The following is a 21,752-nucleotide window of genomic DNA, read 5'->3' on the forward strand; positions in this document are numbered from 1 at the left end:
TATATAATTTACATTAAGGAGCAAGAATAAAATTTGGATGTTAGTTTAACTTGAATTTACTTATATAGAATGTTTCATTTTATGCAATCGTCAGACAATACACGCTCTGTGGTTGTTTTTACAACAAAATATATAATTTGATTGGTGTAATAGTAAATGTAATAATGTAATAATAAATAATTAGGAAAAAAAACCAACCAATTACGGTTGAAAGGATTTAAAGCGTTAAAATTTCTGTAATATTTCGATCGAAAATTTCATGCTGAAGATTTGAGACAGAAGCCTTTACCTGAAAATCGTGAGACCTGTAATCGTTTCAAAAGGAGGCAGGGTGGAATAAAACTTGCAAAACAACCCAAAGGGAAGACTTATTTTAGAAAACAACACTATCCCGTAGTAATAAATGATATTATTATATACCCGTAGGCAAAAATAGCCATTGAATAATTCCTGATATAATAATTCCTCGTTGATGAATTTTATATTGAAAAAAAAAATTAGAAACTTTCATATGATATATTACTTGGCTAGCGTGACATTTTTCCAAAACCCAAATAGTATATAAGATTCAGTCCAGTCTTCAAACTAGATGGAGATGACACATATCGAGAATTCACTCACATTTGAAAACAATTCTAAATTCTCTACTCTTTCTTCCTTCTCGTGTCGTATTATCAACGCACCATATTTATCATGTACGTGGGAATCAAAAAAATAAAAAAAGTTTTTCTGAGGAATACAACAGAACGATTTTTCGTTGTTTCCAGTTATAACCGTGAACCATTGATCACCATCAATTGACGTCAAAGCTTCAGAAAGCCTAGTTTTCAGACAATTAAGTTCTGATCTGACATTGAAACTCATTGGCAGGAGATCGATACTATCAATTACTGTCGTACTGTATTGATTGTCGTGGTAAAAGTTACCAAAATCAATACAACCAACAAACGCCTCGATAACTTCCTTGTTTCGTAATGCATCCCCTGAAAGAAGGCTTGGAAGGAAGTGACCAACAAGTAGGGCGATTGTAGTGCAGGCACTACTTCCATTTCTTCCATTTAGAGTAGACTGTGAAATATCGCGAGGAAAACGGGCCAGATTAGACGAGAACGAAAAAGAAAGACAGTTTTTCATGATCTCTGAACCAGTGAACATAAGAAGTTCAGCATCTAAAAAAAAGTCGTCTTCTTCCACTCTTTCATCTACATTTTCAATGAGAATATCGCTTGTACACTCATCGTCAACATTTTCAATAGAATCTCGATCTCGATAAGAATTCAGTACTAATTAACATATTAGCACTAGACCAAGGAAGACTTGCCTCGTTAGCTTTGTCTACCATATCTTGTTCCAATTCCATACAGGTGTCGGCGTAAAAACGAAGATATTTGGTCATGTCGTGTTCGAGTATCGTCAATTCTTCGTCACATCTCTTCTTTTTGGCGTGAGATTCCAATACAGATCTTTTAGCTATGTCTAAGAAGAAATAAATGATAGTAATGAAAAATATCTGTTCTAAACAATGAATCACCAATTAGAAGTGTTCGGAGTTTTCCCGGACATCGTTGAAAGAGAGCACGATTTTTATTAAATACTTTTCACGCATAATTTCTTTCATTTTTCAAGCATATTTTCCCCGAAAATAGATGTCCAAATTACACTTTCGTGTAGTTTCTGCAATTTTTGTCTAAGCTTCTTCGTAAAAACCCAAACAAAAAGACTAATTTGAAAGAAAGAGATTTCAGTAATTCGAACTCCCTTTTATTCTGCTTTTTTTCGGACATTTTTGCTGGGAAAGTTGAATAACCGGAGATTTAATGTATATACCTGTAAATTCAACTGGGAAGGATCCCTTAAAGATTCGCGATTTCCATTCAAACACTCCACGCTGGATATCGTCGACCATAACAGGGTCGATTGCGATTGTGTTATAGCTAACAGCAAATGTTTTTAGGATTGTGTTACATTTACCAGCCTTTTGACGTAGCACAGTTCTTTGTTTCGACGTGACTGAAAAGAAAAATAAGCGAAGAGCGTGGGTCATAAAAAACATTTTCATGAAAGTGATCGATTTCATGTCTCATATGTCTTAATTTGTTCATAGGTTTTTGCCAAAATTATTTATTTAAAGAAGTTTGTATTTAACAACTACTACTTATCACTATTCTTTTTAAATGAAACACACTAACCTGCAAGCCTCTCAACTCTAGAGAGGTGGTGCACTTTTTCAAAGTATGTGGATTCCATCAATCTTCGATATCCCACAGTTAGAAATGACAACAAATTGCTAATGGCATGATCTGTGTCGCACTTGATTAATTCTCGTAGTAGCTTGATCTTTTCAGCTTTTGACTTCATCAACAACGGAATATTCAATGGTGAGAGATCAGGTAGCACAGGACAACTCTTTCTCAAATCAAGAAATTCATCATTGTCGTAAAGCTCTGTCTTCATGTCCTGATAAAGCAGAACACTTTTCTCGTATGTCGAAAGTTGAAAGTTCGTGGGGACAGCAACTGAAATTAAGTTTTTTGTAACGTGAATAAAAAATAATACATAACTTCACAACAAAATGAAGACCAAACGTTGTAAATTATTGTCAAGTTTACTTATAGCCAATAATAATGAATGTCAATGCATTGGCGCAGGAGGTATTTCGATATTGGGAGAAAATATTTAGGAAAAATTCTAGATTGAGCAAGAGCCCATTTTAAAAATCTTTTAAATGGAAGCAAAAGTTTAAGAAAGTTAATAATTTACTTTTGGCAGCAATGTCTCTTATTTCTCGTTTTATCATTTCAAAATCAACTGACTCTGGAATCATTTCGACTTTGTTCAATGCTTTCTCAATTTCGGTTTGATATTTGAGTTGGTCCTGTTTAACCTAAAAAAAAAAAAAAAAAAAAAATACTCCTTCACGGATTTTCCAATCAAACTTGACTGTTTTGGCGCAAAAACTCGTCTGAAGTCCCTCAAATTTTAATCAGCTCTAGGGCAGGGATCCGTAACTTGGTGGAAAGACACACAAACAAACTTTTCATTTTCTAAGTGAAGTTAAGAATTTTTGGATGAAGAAGATATTAAAAGAGTTCACTCACTGTATTATACTTTTTGACTAAGTAACGAGCGAGGTTTTCGACTTTCTTTCGATTCCAGTGAAGTATCATTTCCGTCAAAGTCTCCTCTCGATCTAAAAGAAATTGGGTTTTGAACGATAAAGGACTAATTCTCCAAAATGAAAGCACTCCCATGATTAACAATTGGAGAACAAATTCATCATTTGTTAAGTTACGTAATTTCCACCATTATGGAGTAAAACGTTCGATTTCGGATTAGGGATCACCTCTACGAAATCGAATGTTTTACCCCATAAAGACGGAAATTACTTAGCGAAATGTGCAAGACCTCTATAATTGCTTAAATCATTAAGCGCTATTGATGTTTTATACGACACTTACTTTCGGGTTTTTGATACTTTGTAGTATTGCAAAATCTTGACAAAAAACTGAAGACCTGCTCCGTCTCTTCACCGGTTGAACGTCCAGTACCGTCAATCCACTGTCCATCCCATAAAAACTGAGAAATATATGAAAATAATCGAGTTCAATTTGAGTTTTTCATTTCCTTTCTCGATGGACATTCAAAATTTATGGTAAAGATTATTTCATTTTCTTATTCATTATTTATTTTCGCGAATTTTGGCCTTTTTCGCGAAAGTAAATGTCTTTGAAAATTCTGAACAAGGCGATTCGCGAAAGTTTATGCTCGCGAAAAATTGTTTAAAAAGTTGAAAATCTGTAAAATTCGAAATCAAAATAAAAAGTTGTAATTTTGCATTTGCATGCCTTAAAAGACCATTTGAAGTCATGTAATACCAGTTTTTAATCGAAATCAAGAAGCATTTGTCACTTTTAGGCTATTTTCCGTGTGAAAAGTTTAATAATTTTCATCACCCTATTCGCGAAAGATTATGCTCGCGAAAAATATTTTTTCCTCAAATTCGCGAAAGTAAATGTCATAAATTTCGCGAATTTTCGACCTCGCGAAATTTCTGCTCGCGAAAGTTTGTACGCTTAAATGGAATAGAACCAAGAGTCAGTTAAGGATGCTAGCTTAAATCATCTAAATGAATAAATACTTGACAGTCTATTCCGTGGCCTTTGGCGTGCATCACAGACAAAGCTCCTTTGAAAGCTTTGGCTGTTTCGGCATCAACGCGTTGGATAAACTTCGATAGCTTGCACATCACGTCAGCAAAAACGAACTTGATATCTCTTGTGTTGATGTGCTCCTTTATCAGGTATAATGGGTATCCGTATAATTCCCCTTGCTTCATATTAAGAGCTCTTTGCCCAAGCTGATGGCGGCATGACATCACTTCAAGCCCAGTTGTGTCAAGGGATTTATATTTGCGTGCGTTGTTTCTTGCAGCGTTCCATTTTCCACCACAAATGTAATCTGCTTCCACCTAAACGTGTTAAGAACGTTTTATCAGTTGATCGTCGAAAAAGGTAAATGGTTGCTGGCTAGCTGTGTGCATTATTTGAATGTGTATTTTGAATTGTTATGACTTAAAAAAAGACAGTTTTGGAGCTAGATTCATTTTATTTTAAAGGCTCGCGAAAACATATATACGTAAAAGACATCTTGTTAAAGAATAACTCAAATATTTTTAGTTTTACTATCTTGTGATGACAAAGTGATTCACCTTTCCAAATTTGCCTTTGTATATTTCATTGATAAAACTTCCAACTTTCTTGTCTTCAGCAATGAACAAACCATTGTAAAATTCCTTTCTTGTGCGTCTGAAAAATTCGAAATTCAGCATTAAAATTATAAAATTACTGTGCTACTCTTCTGTGCTTAACTGTAGGTGGGGGGGGGGGTAATTTTCCATTTTATCGATTTTTTAAACCCCAAAATCACTTTATAATGACTTCATTTTCCTAGAAAAAATCACTAAAATCACTCAGATATCCCTTAATTACGACCCCCCATTTTATGAATTTGCTACCGGAGTGTCGAACCCCCCTACAATCAAGTACATAAGAGTGAGTAAAATGATCTAATTCGAAAGAAATATACACCAAATAGCTTATTCATTGTAGAAATGATTCGAAAACTTAAATCGATGTATAAGAACCTCCTAGAACTGCGGTAGCGATAAAGTTTACAATTCCCATCCACGTGACAAGAATGCTGGTCGAAAGTGCACGAGGGACACTGCATCCAATTCTTCTTTTGGATTCTTTCGATTTGATGCTGACAAAAACACCATTCTTTAAATGACGTCGAGAAAATCGTAGGGGTTATTTTTCCCATCTATAAAATGAAAATAAATCTCAATAGTAAAATTAAAAATCAGTTTTTGGTAAAGATAGCATTACAATCATTGCAAAACTCCATACCAGTATTTATAAAAAAATATTTCCTAATTTATTCCTATAGGAAAAACCTGGTATACTGTTTCCCAACGTAAAAATTGGCAAAACATTTTCCCAAGTGAGAAGAAAGCTCATCCCATCAAAAAAGTCCTAAAATTGGGTAACTGAGACAGGCGTGTTTCAACTATAACAAAACAGCTTAAATAGATATTCCAATTAAATAAATCAACACCAGAAAAAGGGATGTTTATATTAAAATTCAAAAATTAGTTAATGAAAGAAATTACATTTTCTCTTCCGTGAAATGCCCTCATTGTATTCAACACTTCGACAAATGCTGCTTCCGATGTTCCAGGAGCATTTTTTCGCAGTGTGTCCCAAAATCGAAAAACACCCACTTTAAAAAGATAACTGAATTTAACTGGGGAACTTGGCCAAAATCCTGATTCTATGACACTGTCCAAAGTGAAAGGATTGGTGGTCGTCTGGCAATCTTCACATTTCAATGAGAAGAGATGGAGGTAATACTTGCCTGAAAAAAATGTAACGTTAATCTTATGCAGGGTTGGTTAAAGAAATACTGCAGCGATAAATAGGGGACCCCAGGTGGCACTTCCATGGTATACAATGAAACTTACGCTGGCTGACGTCAGCGTGGAAACGGATTGGCTTCTTCGAATTCGATTCAAAAAGCGAACGTGGTTTTGACTTACATCAATTAATAAAGAAGACTGTAAACTGTAAACGAATTTCATGAAAGTGGAAACCCCCAAAAAAACAAGACTGACGATGAATAAAATAATTTCTAATGTTTTCATCTCAAAAGAGATCTTTTCCCGTGTTTTTCGTTGTGAATCATATGTCCTTTTTGATAGCTGTGTGCAAATTATCTTCTATGAAAACATGAATCTATTGATTTTTTGATAAGCATTCTTTGGTCAAAGTTGAAGATGCTTTTTGGGGATATAATAAATGACTGCGCAAACACTTCTTTCTTATCAGCAATCGTTCACTTTAAGTTCTGTTATGAATGTTATATTAGGATCTGAAACTAATATTTACTTACCTGAAAGTGTTACAACAGCCACACAATCACCTGGTAGCCTCTCGACTTTGCTGCTATTGCACGATTGACAATTAGTAGGCATCAATGGCACAGTTGGACCTGTAAATGATGATAAATCATAAAAATTCATAAATTCATTAGAGAAGACTCAAGTGAGTAGTTGTATAGTTAATATGTGTATCTACTTTAGTTAAAAGAATTAATTTGTTTGATGACATACAGCCCTTATTTGACACATCATTCTCTTCGACCAATTCAGACGGCATCAGTATACGTTTATAACCATCGATGATAGAAGTCCGATTATGCAATGTCAATGTTTCATGTATTTGTTTGTCACATTGATTGCAAAGCATTTTTGTAAAGCACTCGTCGCATTTGACTGCAATTTCATTCATCTTGCACGACTGGCAGATTCCATCAAAGTTATAGCTTCTCACAACGGCTGTAAATATCTCCTCTCTGTATTCTTCCCACTTCTCTTCTAAAGCGTTCACTCGTTGGCTCCAGCTCTTGCTGTTGTTCTTCTTCTTCTTTTTGTGTTTTGAAAGAAGCTTTATGTTAAGAACGTCCAAGAGTCTTTGATTAGTTGTAGTAGCTTCTAAAACAAGAGAAGGATTGAACTCAAACTTTTTGTAATGAGGGCGCAAAAATAGCCCAACAGTTAAATATATTCTTGATTAAAATCGGTTTATTAAAAACCTAATTATTGCAAATAATTGTTTTGTCTACTTCACTGTTATTATTATCAAACCTATAATTTATGTAATATAATTTCTATACCTTCGTATGGTACGGTATCTTCTTCATTCTCAGATGCAAAAGTGTCTTGAAAACTGTTGACGTTAGAAGCTATGAATACAAAATAAATAGTAACATTAAAAAAAACATGAAAACATCATTCTTCAAATGAACTGAAGTCAGTTGTTGATGAGACATTCTAACAACATTCATCTGAGCGTGTTTGTACATTATTTTGTAAACAAAAAACAACCCTAAATGCAAGCATATTTTCTCTATTGTTTCATTTTTAATCTTTGGAGAATTATTTCTTTGGATGTACAGTTATGACGATACATAGATTAGAGGACAGGTAAAAATTTATAATGATTTATTAAAGTAATGATTGTCAGACAATAAAAATATCAAGAAAATGAATTTACTTGTGTCTTTTTTATTCTTTGGTCGTTTGCTACCACCGTATGGGTAAGTCCTGTTACCAGAAGAATCGGTTTTAAAAGTGATCGTTCTATTCTTGTTACGCCTTGATTCTTTCTTTGGCTTCTTTGATAGGTTTTGAAGTTTTTCTAGTGCTTCTTCTTGCTTGGTTGCTCTCTTTGAAAGCTCATTAAGAGTTTTAAGAGCCGCATCTCTTTTCTTCTTTCTTGAAAGATTTTCTAGAATGTAATATTTTTAAATACACGGAAAAAATCGAAGATAATGGTATTTTTGTGCTAATGCCAAAAAGTGCCCAGCTTTTAGTACTTTTAAAATGAAAACAGTATTATTTTAATAATATCTGAATTTATATTTATAAAATGCATGTGAAGTAAAGGATATTTGAGAAACAAACCTTTCTCTTGATTTGCAGGGTCAACATTTTGATTCTCCATCATCAAAGGTAACCAAAATGAACAACAACCATAAAATTATTAATAATGATGTCTAATGAAAAGATAAGAAAAAGGTAAGTGAATCGAAACATGTTAACTCAAGTTTCACCATAAAAAACATCAAAATATGCATACATACTTGTCTCCAATCAATAATTATAGTGTTTATTTAGATACGGAGTCCCTGTAAATAAAAACAAGTCTTCCATATTCAAAATAGTAGGCTAAGTAAAGTGCCGATTTATATGATTAGTAGAAAAGCTGGAAAACATTATGGCAACCATGAGACCTGGAGATTTTATCTAAAATTGTGAGCCTTACGGCTAAACCATGAGCATTGGCAGGTCTGAAGCAAGAGCGGTGGGTGAGCTCCAGACTGGCCTTGTATCAGGCCTACGAATAGAGAGCCCAACCGATCAACTAAAAGATATGCCCAACCAAGAGCCCGACCAGACTGCTGAGACCAAGTGTCTGAGTGCCCACCCTACTGAGTGCTTGTCCGGGGCACCGCTCGTCCCACTGACATGCCAGTCACTGTGTCCTAGACCAATCGATACCCTGATACTACCTATCTGCCAGCTCAGTGTCTTCAACGACCAACCATAAATAGACCGACCGTCCGACTGAAGGACCGTCCGACTGAAGGACCGTCCGACCAAAGGACCGTCCGACCAAAGGACCGACCGAACGAAGTACCAACCAACCAAAAGACCAACCGACCAAAGGACCAACCGACCAGAAGGACCCACCCACCCGAAGGACCAACCGACCAAAGGACCAACCGACCAAAGGACCAACCGACCAGAAGGACCGACCGACCAAAGGACCATTCGACCAAAGGACCAACCGACCAGAAGGACCAACCGACCGACCGGCCGACCGACCGACCGACCGACCGACCGACTGACAGACCAACAGACCGACCAAAGGAACGACTGAAAGAACGACCGAATGAACGAACAAACGATCAGAGGAATGACTAACCGACTGACCAACCAACCGAAGGACAGGCCGACTGACCGAAGGAACCCACCAACCAGTTACATCAATATGCCTTCTTACCTGTCTTTAAAAATATAAATAAAAGTAATCACGGAAAAGGACGCGAAAAAAAAAGACATAAGTGTGAGAACAGAGTAATCAAACTCGTTAGAAAAAGTACCATTAGAAGTCATAAAAAATCAACCTGAATAAATGCAATCAAAATCCCAGAGAACTTCATAATTCCCCAAACAACATTACATTACTATGTCAAACTCCCATTACATAAATTTTACAATTACGTCAGAGTAGACTACGCTCGCCACCGAAGAGGTTTATTTGGAAAGGGTAATTACATTTTATAGTTCGCTTCGTTTTTAAAGATTGGCCGGGTTGGAAAAGTATGAATTTCTTTGTACATATTTTACCTACCCCAAATATTTAGGAGGCTGAGTTTTAAACAAATGGTCAAGTTGAAACGAACGATAAATGTATCAAGGTCTGTTTTATTTACCCCCTGGTGACTTAACAAAAGAGACTTAACTCGATGTTACAATCCAATTATTGAAAGTTTGTCTCGGCCTTTTTATAATGAGCGAGACATACGTTCTCTGATTACGCAATTTTCATATTGACATTTTCGAGGCATTTTGATGTAACTGCCAACCGAAGGACCGACTGACCAAAGGACTGACCAAAGGACTGACCACCGACCGACCAACTGAACGAACAACCGACTGACGAAGGACCAACAGAAGGACCGACTGAACGAAAGAACAACCAGAGGAACGACTGACCGACCGACCGACTGAAGGACTGACCAAACGGCTGAAGAATTAAAGGAACGACCGATTGAAGGAACGACTGACCGAAGGAACAACTGAAAGATCGACCGACCGAACAAACAGTAGAACGACTGACCGACTGACCAACCAACCGAAGGACCGGCCGACTGAATGGTTGACTGAACAAAGGAACCCACCAACCGAAGGACCGACTGACCAAAGGACTGACCAAGGACTGAACGAACAATGAACGACCGACCGACCCACCGACCAGCCAAAACCAAGTGCCTGAGTATTGGAGTGACCATCCAACCGATTGGCTTGTTTAACATGCAGATCCACTGACTCGCTGAAAACCTGAAGTCCAAACCAAGCAAATAAAAGTAGTGTCTAGATATAAGATATTGTTTACTTACTTACTTTCCATCTATATATTCTTGATTTGTTTAATTAGCCTGCAAAACATGAAAAAGAAGAGCCCCAATAACAGTAAATTCCAGTATAAAATGAGCCCTTCCACATACATGTGATACGCGTTCACTTCCGCTCGCATCATAAATATTATTAACCAATGAAGCGCCTACATCAATTTAACATTACGTAATTTAAAATATGAGCTTATCGACCCAATTTTCATGATATGAATGAAAATCGAACCTCGGATCTTCATGAATTACATGAACTTTCGGCGTTCATGACAGTTCATGTATTTCATGAAAACACGGGTCGATTTCTGGCTGCTTTTTGAGAGTGAAACAATTTGGTATGAAATTTGGAAAGATATTTAAAAGTTCTTTTCATTTCATTAGTGGTCTAATGCATAGAAGATCCAGTCTGCGGAGAGAATTTCGGACAAATTGATCCTCAAAATAAATTTTTTGAAAATAGGTTTTCACTTACTCGAATTAATAGCCGTCTAACAATCCTCAAAATAATTTTTCTTAAAAGAGTCTTTATTTACCGTATTTCCTGCGGCGCTTATTAAATTTTCCTGATTTTAGGTGCGGCGCTTATTAGAGGGCGGCGCTTATTTCGAAATTTGAAATTTTTTTTGTAAAGTACTTCTACATTCCAAAAATTTGGTTGAATCATGGATTTTACTTTTTGAGATGGGTGATTTTTCATTCTACAGCTTTGGTATTACTCGGGTCAGTTTAGGCAAGTCTCAAACATATTTTGCGTGACGCCCACCGCATCCCATTTACAAAGTCGTTTATGGCTTTAAAGAAACGTATTAATGAGGGGATTTCGAAAAGTGCTGGGCCATAAATCTAAAATTAGACTAGCAAACTAGTCTGTTAATTAATCATGTCAGAGGGCGGGAACATAAAGGCGGCGGGCGTTTGCTAAAATAGGAGCTGCGTAGGAGAGCGAGCAAAAGTTGGTGAGAGGCTGCTGATTAACAGACTAGAACATTCTGCCACGGCTTCATTTTGGAAGTTGTGAGAACGGGGGAGTGCTTTCCTAAATTTTGGAGGGAGAAAAGCCGACAGACCACTTTCTTTTGAAGTTTGGGTGGTAAAAGGATGAGCCACTTTTCAAGTTTTGAAACTTTTACATCTTAGTTGTTTTTGTTATTCATACATTCTTAGAAGTAAGTATTTGCAATTTAGCTTCAGTTTTCTACAATCATCAAAAGTGTACAAGGATTATTCAGTTTTCCCTATGCAGGTTGGTGGTATATGTTGTGTTTTTGAGGCTTTTTGCTTTTTCATTTTAGTACTTACAGACTACTTGTTAAGGAACTTGATTACTCTAGTCTCATTGTGGCTAAGTGAACCTCTCCAACACTCTTTTTTATGAATACAACAGTAACACAATTTAATGTAATTATGTAAATTAAAATGACCTATTCAAGAAATTTTTGTTGTCAAACTGAGAATTCTGAATTTTCACCGTAATATAAATTCTGACAAATTTTCATATACGTACAACTATAATTTTGGGGAAATCCCACTTGTTCGACAGTATACATTTGTTAGACCAGTTGTTTGACAGTTATTATTTCGACACCCATTTGCTCGTCTGCATGGTTGTTCGACAACCACTTGTTCAACACTCTTTTCTCGAACAACTATATAGATTGTCGAACAAGTTGATTGTCAATCAATTGGGTTGTCGATCATTTTGGCACCCATTTGTTCCACAACCTACTTGTTCGACATCCCATTTGACAAGAATTTGTTGAACAAGTGAGCTGTGGAAAAAATGAGTTGTTGAACATGTGACATCACCCATTTTTCTGTAGATTGTAAGTATGTGTACTATAAAATCAACTTCACACTTGAAGATTTATGGCTAATTTTTTTTAGAGTTTTCTTGCCATACTAATCTGGCAATTTAAAAATATGTAAATTTTTAAAGTTATAGTACAGTACATTTGAGAAATTTTTGTTGTCAAACTGAGAATTCTTAATATTCTCCATAAATTCTGATAAATTTCCCACTATGTAAGCATATAAGTTTTGGAAAAAATACTAGAATTGAATAAAACATAAGCATGGGGAAAAAATTTAATCATTTTTAAATGTTGTAAGAAGACTTTTAATATTTCATAATTTGAAAGAAAATATTTTTTGGAGAAATTTGTCAGTGCTGCTTTACCATAACTTTATTTCTACTCAAAACTGTGTAATTTCATCATAGGGATAGATACGGTACGTATTCAACTCAAAACAAAGGGATAACCAGGTAGATATTCACAAAAGTTTGTAGCACTTCCAATACATACGACATTGTGTCAGTGTCGTGTAGTAGTCTCCAACAACCATATATTTTTGATAAAGAACATTTGACTTGTGAGTCCTGGAAAATTAAAAAAGTCTTATAAATAATTGTTAGCTACTGTACCTGGGTTATCCCTTTGATTACCACATGTAAACCTAGGAAAAAGAAAGCTGAAATGAAAAAAAAATAATCTCACAGTCCATAGTGTTTGCAATCTGAATACTCCATCCCTAAAATTGAATGAGTTATGAATAGGAAAAGATAACAAGTCAACAAGTTCTGATAACTGATGTTACAAGATTTTCCATCTTCTCTTGCCTCTCAAATCAAAACAAAAAACAACCAAAAATGAGCCAAACAATATAAGATGTTTCTTTTTTCAAATAAGAAACAAGAAACAAAACATCTTTTGAAATAAAAATTTCCATTAGAAGTCAGCCATTTTTCTTCCAATTACTCACTCCCCAAAAAATCAAAACAACACGATCTGCGACTTTGACGGAAGTTTTCATTTCTCATTTCACGAATTTCTCAAAGTTCATTCATTTCTACAACGCCGAAATCTGGCGTTGTAAGATTGGGGCTTCAGCTTAGCCGTTTTTTCCTTCCTGGGGTTTCGCTCCAGTCGGGCTTTCAGCCCTTGCCGCCGACAAATTCTTTTCCTACGCTTACCTAACTCCTACGCTCACTTCTCCCGCGTGATACCGTTCTAGCCCGACTGGCGTGCCAGTCTAATCTAAAATAAGTCTATCTCAAAATATCGGCTAAAAACTGATTTTGACACTATAAATTCAGTCGAAAAACACGTCACATTGTCGGTTTCTACAACGTCATTATCGAGAAACACCAATAACTTCAATGTTATCATTACAATCAACACCAACATTTTCTAACAAGCGCCGCATTTGGAAGTGCGGCGCTTATTGGAGGGCGGCGCTTATTAGAGGGCGGCGCTTATATCGAAATTTAATTTTTAAGTGCGGCGCTTATTGGAGGACGGCGCTTATTGGAGGAAATACGGTACTCGAATTGGTACACATAATATCTAATAAATAGAAGATCAGTCTGTGGAGAAAATTTCGGTCAAATTGATCCTCAAAATAAAATTTTTGAAAATGGGTTATCATTTACTCGAATTGGTACAAATAGCCGTCTCGCACATAGAAGATCAGTCTGCGGAGAGAATTTCGTTCAAATTGATCCTGAAAATGAAATTTTTGAAAATGGGTTATCATTTACTCGAATTGGTACAAATAGCCGTCTCACACATAGAAGATAAGTCTGCGGAGAGAATTTCGTTCAAATTGATCCTCAAAATAAAATTTTTGAAAATGGGTTATCATTTACTCGAATTGGTACAAATAGCCGTCTCGCACATAGAAGATCAGTCTGCGGAGAGAATTTCGTTCAAATTGATCCTGAAAATGAAATTTTTGAAAATGGGTTATCATTTACTCGAATTGGTACAAATAGCCGTCTCGCACATAGAAGATCAGTCTGCGGAGAGAATTTCGTTCAAATTGATCCTGAAAATGAAATTTTTGAAAATGGGTTATCATTTACTCGAATTGGTACAAATAGCCGTCTCGCACATAGAATCAGTCTGCGGAGAGAATTTCGTTCAAATTGATCCTGAAAATGAAATTTTTGAAAATGGGTTATCATTTACTCGAATTGGTACAAATAGCCATCTCGCACATAGAAGATCAGTCTACGGGGAGAATTTCGGTCAAATTGATCCTCAAAATGGGTTTTCATTTACTCGAATTAGTACAAATAGCTGTCTTTAACCCATTAAGTGTCGTCACTGGATTTTTTCGGTCCTGTACCGGTAGGTCTAGGAGCACTGTGACCCATGCCGCCCTGTTTTTTTACCCCGTCCGAATAAAAAACTAAGCCGAAAGCGACAAATTTTTCTTAGTTGGGGCGTGTACACGCATTTGAAGTCAGAAAATATTTGAAAATTTGAAGTTAAGGAGGGTTAAACAAAAATTTGAATTCTGAGCTCAATTTTTGAACTTTGATTAAAAAATTTTCGCGTTTAACCCATTAAGTGCCACTGGCATCATATGAGATCGGCCGATTTTTTTCGGTCCCACCGGTAGGTCTGGACCTAGGAGCGTCGCGACCCATGCCGCCCTGTTTTTTGACCCCGCCCGAATAAAAACTAAGTCGAAAGCGACAAATTGGGTCGCAACGCTCCTAGGTCCAGACCTACCGGTGGGACCGAAAAAAATCGGCCGATCTCATACGATGCCAGTGGCACTTAATGGGTCAATACATATAAAATCAGTCTCTACGGGGAGAATTTCGGAATTTGACCATTAGCCGTCACATCCCGAATATCTCATATTAAGGTATTTTAATAACCATAGATTTGCATTGATTTATTCTCGTTAACCAAGTATTTTTCAACCCTATAATAGTTACAAATGATTAGAATGTTGGTTATTCTTCTCAGAGCACGAAGGGTTTATGCTGTTGGGGAAAGGGGTTCAAAAAATTAGGTACATTTTTAATGGATGTGCGGCAATGTCTAGGATTCCGACTCTCTTCGCCCATGTACCTTATCGGGGAAAAAACCGATTCTTTCCCCCAAAATTTTATACTCCGACTAAAAATTAATTCCAAACTTTTACACCCTGAATTACAGAAATAAGTACTTTTACCGTCGAATTACAAAATCTTTTTTCAAGCTAATGAAGGAAACCAATTCATTTCGACATTTTAGTCGGGTGAAAGTGAGTAAATTGTAAGTTAAGTCGGGGAAAAGTGACGAATTTTAAAATTTGGTCGGGGGGGGGGAGTAACGAAAATGCCTCTAAGTGACGAAACTTCCCCCGACGAATAAAAAACCCGACTAATTAAACCCCCGACATTTTTTTCCCTAATAAGATATTCGATTCAATCTAATTTGACGAATGATGAATTTTATAATTTTTGCGTGGATTTAATTTGACGATTGGGAAGTTTGAGACATAAAAATGTATGAGACACAAAAAGTGTTATTAGATCTACAAAAATGATAATTTATTCAGGGATTTAAGTTAATCAGTAAGATTAATTAATTTTGCGAGAATCAATTTTCGCGAAGTTGCATTTTTCAAAACAAAAGTAATGAAAATTAGCTAAAATACTGTTTTCATGTTTATTTTGTGAAAAAGTATGAATTAATCTTCGCGAATCAGCTAAAATATATTTTTTCGCAACCATTTAATTTTGCGAATTGAGGGGTCATTCGCGAAATTTTCTGTACGCGAAATTTTCTGACATTAAAGTACTTAAAATCTAAGATAGTTGACATATTTACTACATTTTCTTTCCTTTTATAGTTCACTTTTCATTAAATCAGTTTCGAAACAAAATACGGATATGAGAAAGTGGGGGTAGAGGATAAGTGGTAGAGTAGAGGATTGCAAACAGAACTTAGCTTTACTGGTTTTACTTCATAAATATGTTTTTCAAAATAATGAACCAATAATGGGTCCTATAACATTTTGTAAAAATTATGATATAAGATAATGAAATTACGAGCATTGTTTACAATTGAGAAATCTCAAAAGAATGGCCATGAATAATTCCTGTATTTTTAATGAAGTGGCAAAGTGTAATTAGATAACAATAATGAAAACTATATAAAAAGGTATATACTTATATACTATGAATTAAGGTTAAATCATATAAAAGTTTAACTGCAGTAAAGGTTAAAACTTGAAAAAGTGAAGATTGATAAGTTTGGCTACAAAGATTATGAAATTAATAAAACCACTTCCTTTATTGCCTTTATTACCCCTAATGAATTTTTAAATTTTGTTTTTATTGTTCTTTTTTAAATCTAGAATCATGAACAATGAGGCACTTTTACATGATTGGGATATGCATTCCATAGGGGAAAAACTTTTAACAAAATGTATCCTGATTGGGATACGCTTTCCAAAAATGAAAAGGAGGAAACTATGAGAAAAGGGGAAGCTGTGTAAGAAACCTAAAAAATGAAACTTTTGACAGAAGGATTTTGAAATTCATCAATAGAAACTGTCAATCCAGTCATCTTTCACATGTAAGGCATAAAATATTCACACCCCTTTTCACCAAGTTTTTTTAGGTTTGCAAGTTCAAATCTTAAATACGTATAAGGACTCACTTTCAAGTTTGATTGTAAAACAGAACAATACAAGAAGATTAGATTTCTTTAAAACACAAAAAATGTTGAGTTTAGAGGTTGTGAATGCCTTCTGCTGCCTTGTGTGAAAGATGGCTGGATATTCAACTTCTGAAATTTTTCCCAGCCTTTTCCTGCAAAATTTCTCTAAATTTTTGTGCAGCCAGTAGGTCGAATCCATACTTGTTAAAAAGGCAATGGAGTTGGTTACAGGATAAAATTGAAAGCGTTTCCCGGTAAAAGTGCCCTATTGATAACAGGGCCAGCGGAACAACTGTATACACGTAAAAGAGGGGAGGCTAGAGGCTGAAATGAGTTGAATTTCACTAGGATATAGAGAAAAATCATGCAGTTTGCTAAAAAGTGGGGAGGCTGAAGGCTCCCCCAGTCTCCCTGCTTCCGCCGGGCCTGGATAACCACCATCTTCTTTCACAAAATATAAGATCATAAAACAAAAAGCTTTGTCTCTTTATTCGGTTATCAGATTATTGCCTTTTAACGACAAAAACATAGTTAATGTATATAATGTGGTGGATAATAAACATCACAAGTCGTACCATACATACTTTTTCTCAGTTTTATCAAATTTTGGCATTGGATTAATAATGCAAAGTAAATTTTTTGTACTCAATTTTCAAAGCAGTAGGTACAATACATAACTTTGGTTAGTAATTTGTTTTATTGAAAATGTTTCGCATTTTAAGAGCTGTATAAAAGGTGTAGATGGGTGCTGCAAAGTTTGTCTCTCCAGTCCAGTCTGTCATCTGTGTATGAACGGATGGTTGACGGTGTTAACCATGATCAAATAATATCCAAAAATAAGAATATCTTTTTGTATCTTAATAAGATACATGAGCATGATGCCAAAAATTTCTTCATTAATTCCAGCCAGCAGGTTGAAAGGTAAAGGACTTTATTCATCGTCCCTTTTCTCGTTATATCATACAGCAGATGCTGGTTTAGATCTCAATATGAACAAAATGCATAATCCTCTTCTCTGTCTCTTGTATTTCCCAAATTTTCACCATTACATACAATATCCCACGCCATATTATGATCATACACATCAAAAATTTATTGTTCTCCCAACTTTATTTTTGCTTCACTTTACAGACGCTGCTCAGCGATTTGTAAATCTTGCATAGATCTGATCTAAAAAAGAAAATTCATAATATATTTTATATTTCCAAGACTAATCGTAATTCATTATCACAGTAACACACAGAAAAGTTTTATTGACATAATGTCATAAAATTTCTTTCAAACTATTTTAGTTCCGCCATTTTTATCCTGACACTAGGGGTCAAGTTGAACATTTTACAAGAATTTTTGTCATTGGATTGGTCGTTAACTATTCAAACAAAAACTTTTATTATATTTTTCTAAAGAACGCGTCATCTCTATTGTTTTGGATAACCAATTATGTGAGCATCTTATAAAGACTTCATCACAACTGGACACTAGCTCTGCTTTTTAGCGCTGAAGAAAGAGCGCTTCAAACGCTTCAAATGAGTGCTCAATACGGAAACCATAAACATTGACTATGTGCCCAATACAGTATGGACACATAATTTGGAGGACACAATATGCCCGGTACACACGTTCATGTGAAATCAAATTCTTTTTGTCCGGCTAGAATAACTGGAAGTATCTCTTTAAAAGACGAGTGGATTGGTAATAGTTGATTACGTTAACTCCCTTAACCACCCGTTGAACTTAAATGAAACGAAGTTTCGATGAAGCTTCTGATGGGTGTTCCAACCAATGAGATTTGAGGAGCTTTTAGAGAAGATTTTGTTGAAAGAAATCACAGAAAATCATTATGATACCAAAGCCCCCTCAGTGGGAAAAGCAGCTATCATTAGTATGAAACGAAGGATGAATATCACACGAAGACTCCAGATGATGCTACGTCTACATTTCTTCTAGTGAACCAGCAAAATGAAAATTTCAACCCAATTTTGATTTACAAACTACAAGGTGAAAAGACAAGACTCGGTCCAAATAACATTTTTGCAATTGGTATTCAGATTGAGGCACAATTAGAAATGTTTAAGAGAAGAGCATTCGAATTTGTATGCCTTGATTCAACACATTCATTCGATTTATCAATCTTGAAGTCCTTGGTGAATTTCAAATAGGATACCCTGTTGGTCATTTCATTTGTAACTTCGCTGATGAATTAGCCTTAACACCATTTTTGAGGCTATCAAAGCACGAAATGGGGATTTTCATGTTGAGACCCTCATTACAGACCATGACATATCAGGGAGGAATGCCTTCGGTAAGATCTTTGGTGCATTGTATAATTTTTATTATAATCTTATGGTTGATTGAAATTTATGCTTACGTTAATTTCCCACTTTTTTTTAATTTCCCCGCGCTTAAATTCGAACGTTTAAATTTTCGAACGTTTCAAAAACAATTCAAAAGTTTTGTTGTGTTATTGACAACAGAAAAGTCCTTTCATAAAAAAAAAACTGCTACAGTATGGCTGCCAGTACTTCTTCTTCAAGATTTAATTTGCTATCAAACCAAGATCTGGAATCCCTGCCCAGCCGCCCTTTTTTATGTTGCGGTCTACCTAAACGACACAGTATCTAATAATGGAAAGATCGGTACTTTAGACGCAGCTACCTTAGCAATACGGTTGGGTCATTTAAGTTCTGGTTTAGAGTCGCCCACAGACCACCCATTTGTAAAGTTAGCACTAGAAGGAGGGAAAAGGATTATCACAAGAGGAGGAGGGAAAATATCGAGACAAAAGGAGCCTTTGGATTCGGAGCTTTTAGGAATTTGATGGATCTTCGATTCGTACTCATCTGCGTGTTGGGATTTTCAAGTTTTATGAGGATTATCGAAATTTTAGTTTTAAAGATAAAGGACATTTCTTTTGTCGATTTAGGATTGAAGGTTTTTATCGAAACGTCTAAAACCAATCAACTTAGAGAAGGACACATCTTACACATTTCAAAAACCGACACTAAGTGCTGTCCGACATATTGGTTGAAACACTATATATCTATGTCTAAGTTGGAAAAAGAAGAAGAGTCCTTTCTAATTTGTCGACTACCCAAAACAAAAATAGGTCACAACGCAATTGGAAAATACAGCGTCTCATATTCGACGGTCTGGGCCCGTTTCAAAAGTCACCTAGCCAACCTAGTCAACGAAACCAAATATGCACTTCACTCTTTGAGATCAGGGGAGCTTCAGAAGATACAAATAACAACGTTTCTGACAGAATGATATCAAAACATGGAAGATGGAAGTCAGGTCAAACCAGAAACCGCTACATTAAAGATAATTCAAGGAAAAGGTTTTCCGTGTCAAAAAACTTAGGAATTTAGCAAATCGGATATAAATTTACCAATGATTACTAAAGGCCGCAACCCACTCAGCATTTTATGGTCGTCGAACAAGGCGCGCGGCTTTGAGCGCAACAAGAGTTGAAACTTTTCAACTTTTTTCGCTAAGCTGTGCAGCTCTCCTATTGTTCTTTTTTGATTAGCCAATCAGAAAGAAGGAAAATGTACAGACTGTGTATTTTTTAAAGGGAAAAAATTTGTGTGAGAAAGATTTTTCATCACGAGAGAAAAAAGTTGTGTTTTTTTTAAACGAGAAGAGTTGGCAAGTAAAAAATGGATTCACATGAAAATGAATACAGAGAAGAAGATATTGATTCTGAAAAAACAGAGGAAATCAACAACGCTGATGAACGAGATTTCCAAAGAATGATGGAGTTTCGCCAAGCACAGCAACAATATGCCCTCCAAATAAATCCTTTTCGCTCACGACAAGTGAAGTCAAGTCAATACACCTTCAGATGAAACCCCAAATTTTTCTCAGCCACTTTCACCAGCATTGACTTCGCCAGTGTTCCGTCAATTATATACAACTCCAAATCAACAACCTCAAGAACTTGCCCAGGATGCTACAAATCAGAACACGAATGAAGTTTCGGACAAGATTCTCATCGAAACAGTAAAAGGCTATGAGGTTATTTGGGGAACATCAGGGAGGTCGTACAAAGATACTGAAAGAAAAAATCGATATTGGATAGAAATTGGGAAAACCTTACAAACGGAACGTAAGTTCAATGTTGAAATGTTTTATAAAGATTTAGCAGGTCTCTCAATAAATTTTAATGTATTTCTTGTTCTTTAGACAGTTGTTTAAAAAGGTTTTAGGCAGTGAGAAATAATACTCATTCATTTTATATTTTGTAGTGGATACTTTGAAATCACGATGGAAAAACTTGAGAGATGGTTTTGCAAAAGCATGGAGGAGGCATGGAGGAGGCGACAAAACTATTTTAATGGGTCTGGAAGAGCAAGTGGCACTGTACCAACATGTCAACATTTCGAATTACTTCGATTCATGAAGGACAGTGTGGCTAATAAGACAAAGAAGGCATCGAATTGTGCTTCAACAGCTCCCAAAATAAATAACCAAGCAGGAAATCAGAGCGGTCTACCAAGCCCAACCTTTGAGTTCAATATATCACCGAGCTCTCAAAGTCAGACAGCTGGCCCTCAAACCTCGCCATTTGGCCAACTTAATCCACCACATGGTCTTCAAAACCCCGCAGCATCCTCAACTCCGCACCCGAATTTAACAACACGTAGTCAAAACCATGATAGCAGAGCAATATTACGTCTTCAAATAATTTTTCAAAGCCTGCACATAAAGAGCGTGCTGGGGATAAACGTAAAATGGAGGACCACTAGCTAATTCTACTAATGGCGGGTGCTCAAAAGAAAATATTCAACCACAACCTGAAGATTCAAGTGACATGCTTTTCTGTAAGAGTATAGCACCTATTTTAGAAAAGTTGCCAAGAAAAAAGAACAGAAAGGCACGCGTAAAAATTCAAGAAATTCTGTATGAACTTGAGGAGAGCGATTCTGATTGAATTGGACATTTATGGAATATTTTGTAGTCTTGTGTTAAAATGGATCTTTTATTACTGAACACAAAAATCATTTAAAAAAACAATAATTAGATGATAACTATCCGAAGTGCTATAGTAAA

At 35.8% G+C, this 21,752-nt stretch overlaps 1 protein-coding gene and 1 long non-coding RNA gene across 2 annotated transcripts; both read right to left on the reverse strand.

The window, feature by feature from the left end:
• Positions 1-2,385: 2,385 nt before the first annotated feature.
• On the reverse strand, positions 2,386-6,848 carry LOC136805558 (uncharacterized; the record flags this gene model as incomplete). The annotated part of the gene is made up of 10 exons (XM_067062128.1): positions 6,671-6,848; positions 6,451-6,549; positions 5,672-5,916; positions 5,144-5,322; positions 4,709-4,805; positions 4,139-4,468; positions 3,459-3,576; positions 3,099-3,190; positions 2,761-2,884; positions 2,386-2,516 (listed from the first exon to the last, which is right to left on the reverse strand). Coding segments are annotated over exons 1-10 (1,593 nt in total), but the record flags the coding sequence as incomplete, so codon positions are not given.
• Positions 6,849-6,909: 61 nt separating this feature from the next.
• On the reverse strand, positions 6,910-7,634 carry LOC136805376 (uncharacterized). Its single transcript, XR_010846386.1, has 3 exons — positions 7,614-7,634; positions 7,234-7,302; positions 6,910-7,051 (listed from the first exon to the last, which is right to left on the reverse strand). It is a non-coding gene; the product is annotated as an uncharacterized lncRNA (long non-coding RNA).
• Between the last annotated feature and the right edge of the window lie 14,118 nt (positions 7,635-21,752).

Source organism: Clytia hemisphaerica, unplaced genomic scaffold (genome assembly GCF_902728285.1).
Source record: "Clytia hemisphaerica strain Z4C2 unplaced genomic scaffold, Clytia hemisphaerica genome assembly, whole genome shotgun sequence".
In the NCBI taxonomy this organism is placed as follows: Eukaryota; Metazoa; Cnidaria; class Hydrozoa; order Leptothecata; family Clytiidae; genus Clytia; species Clytia hemisphaerica.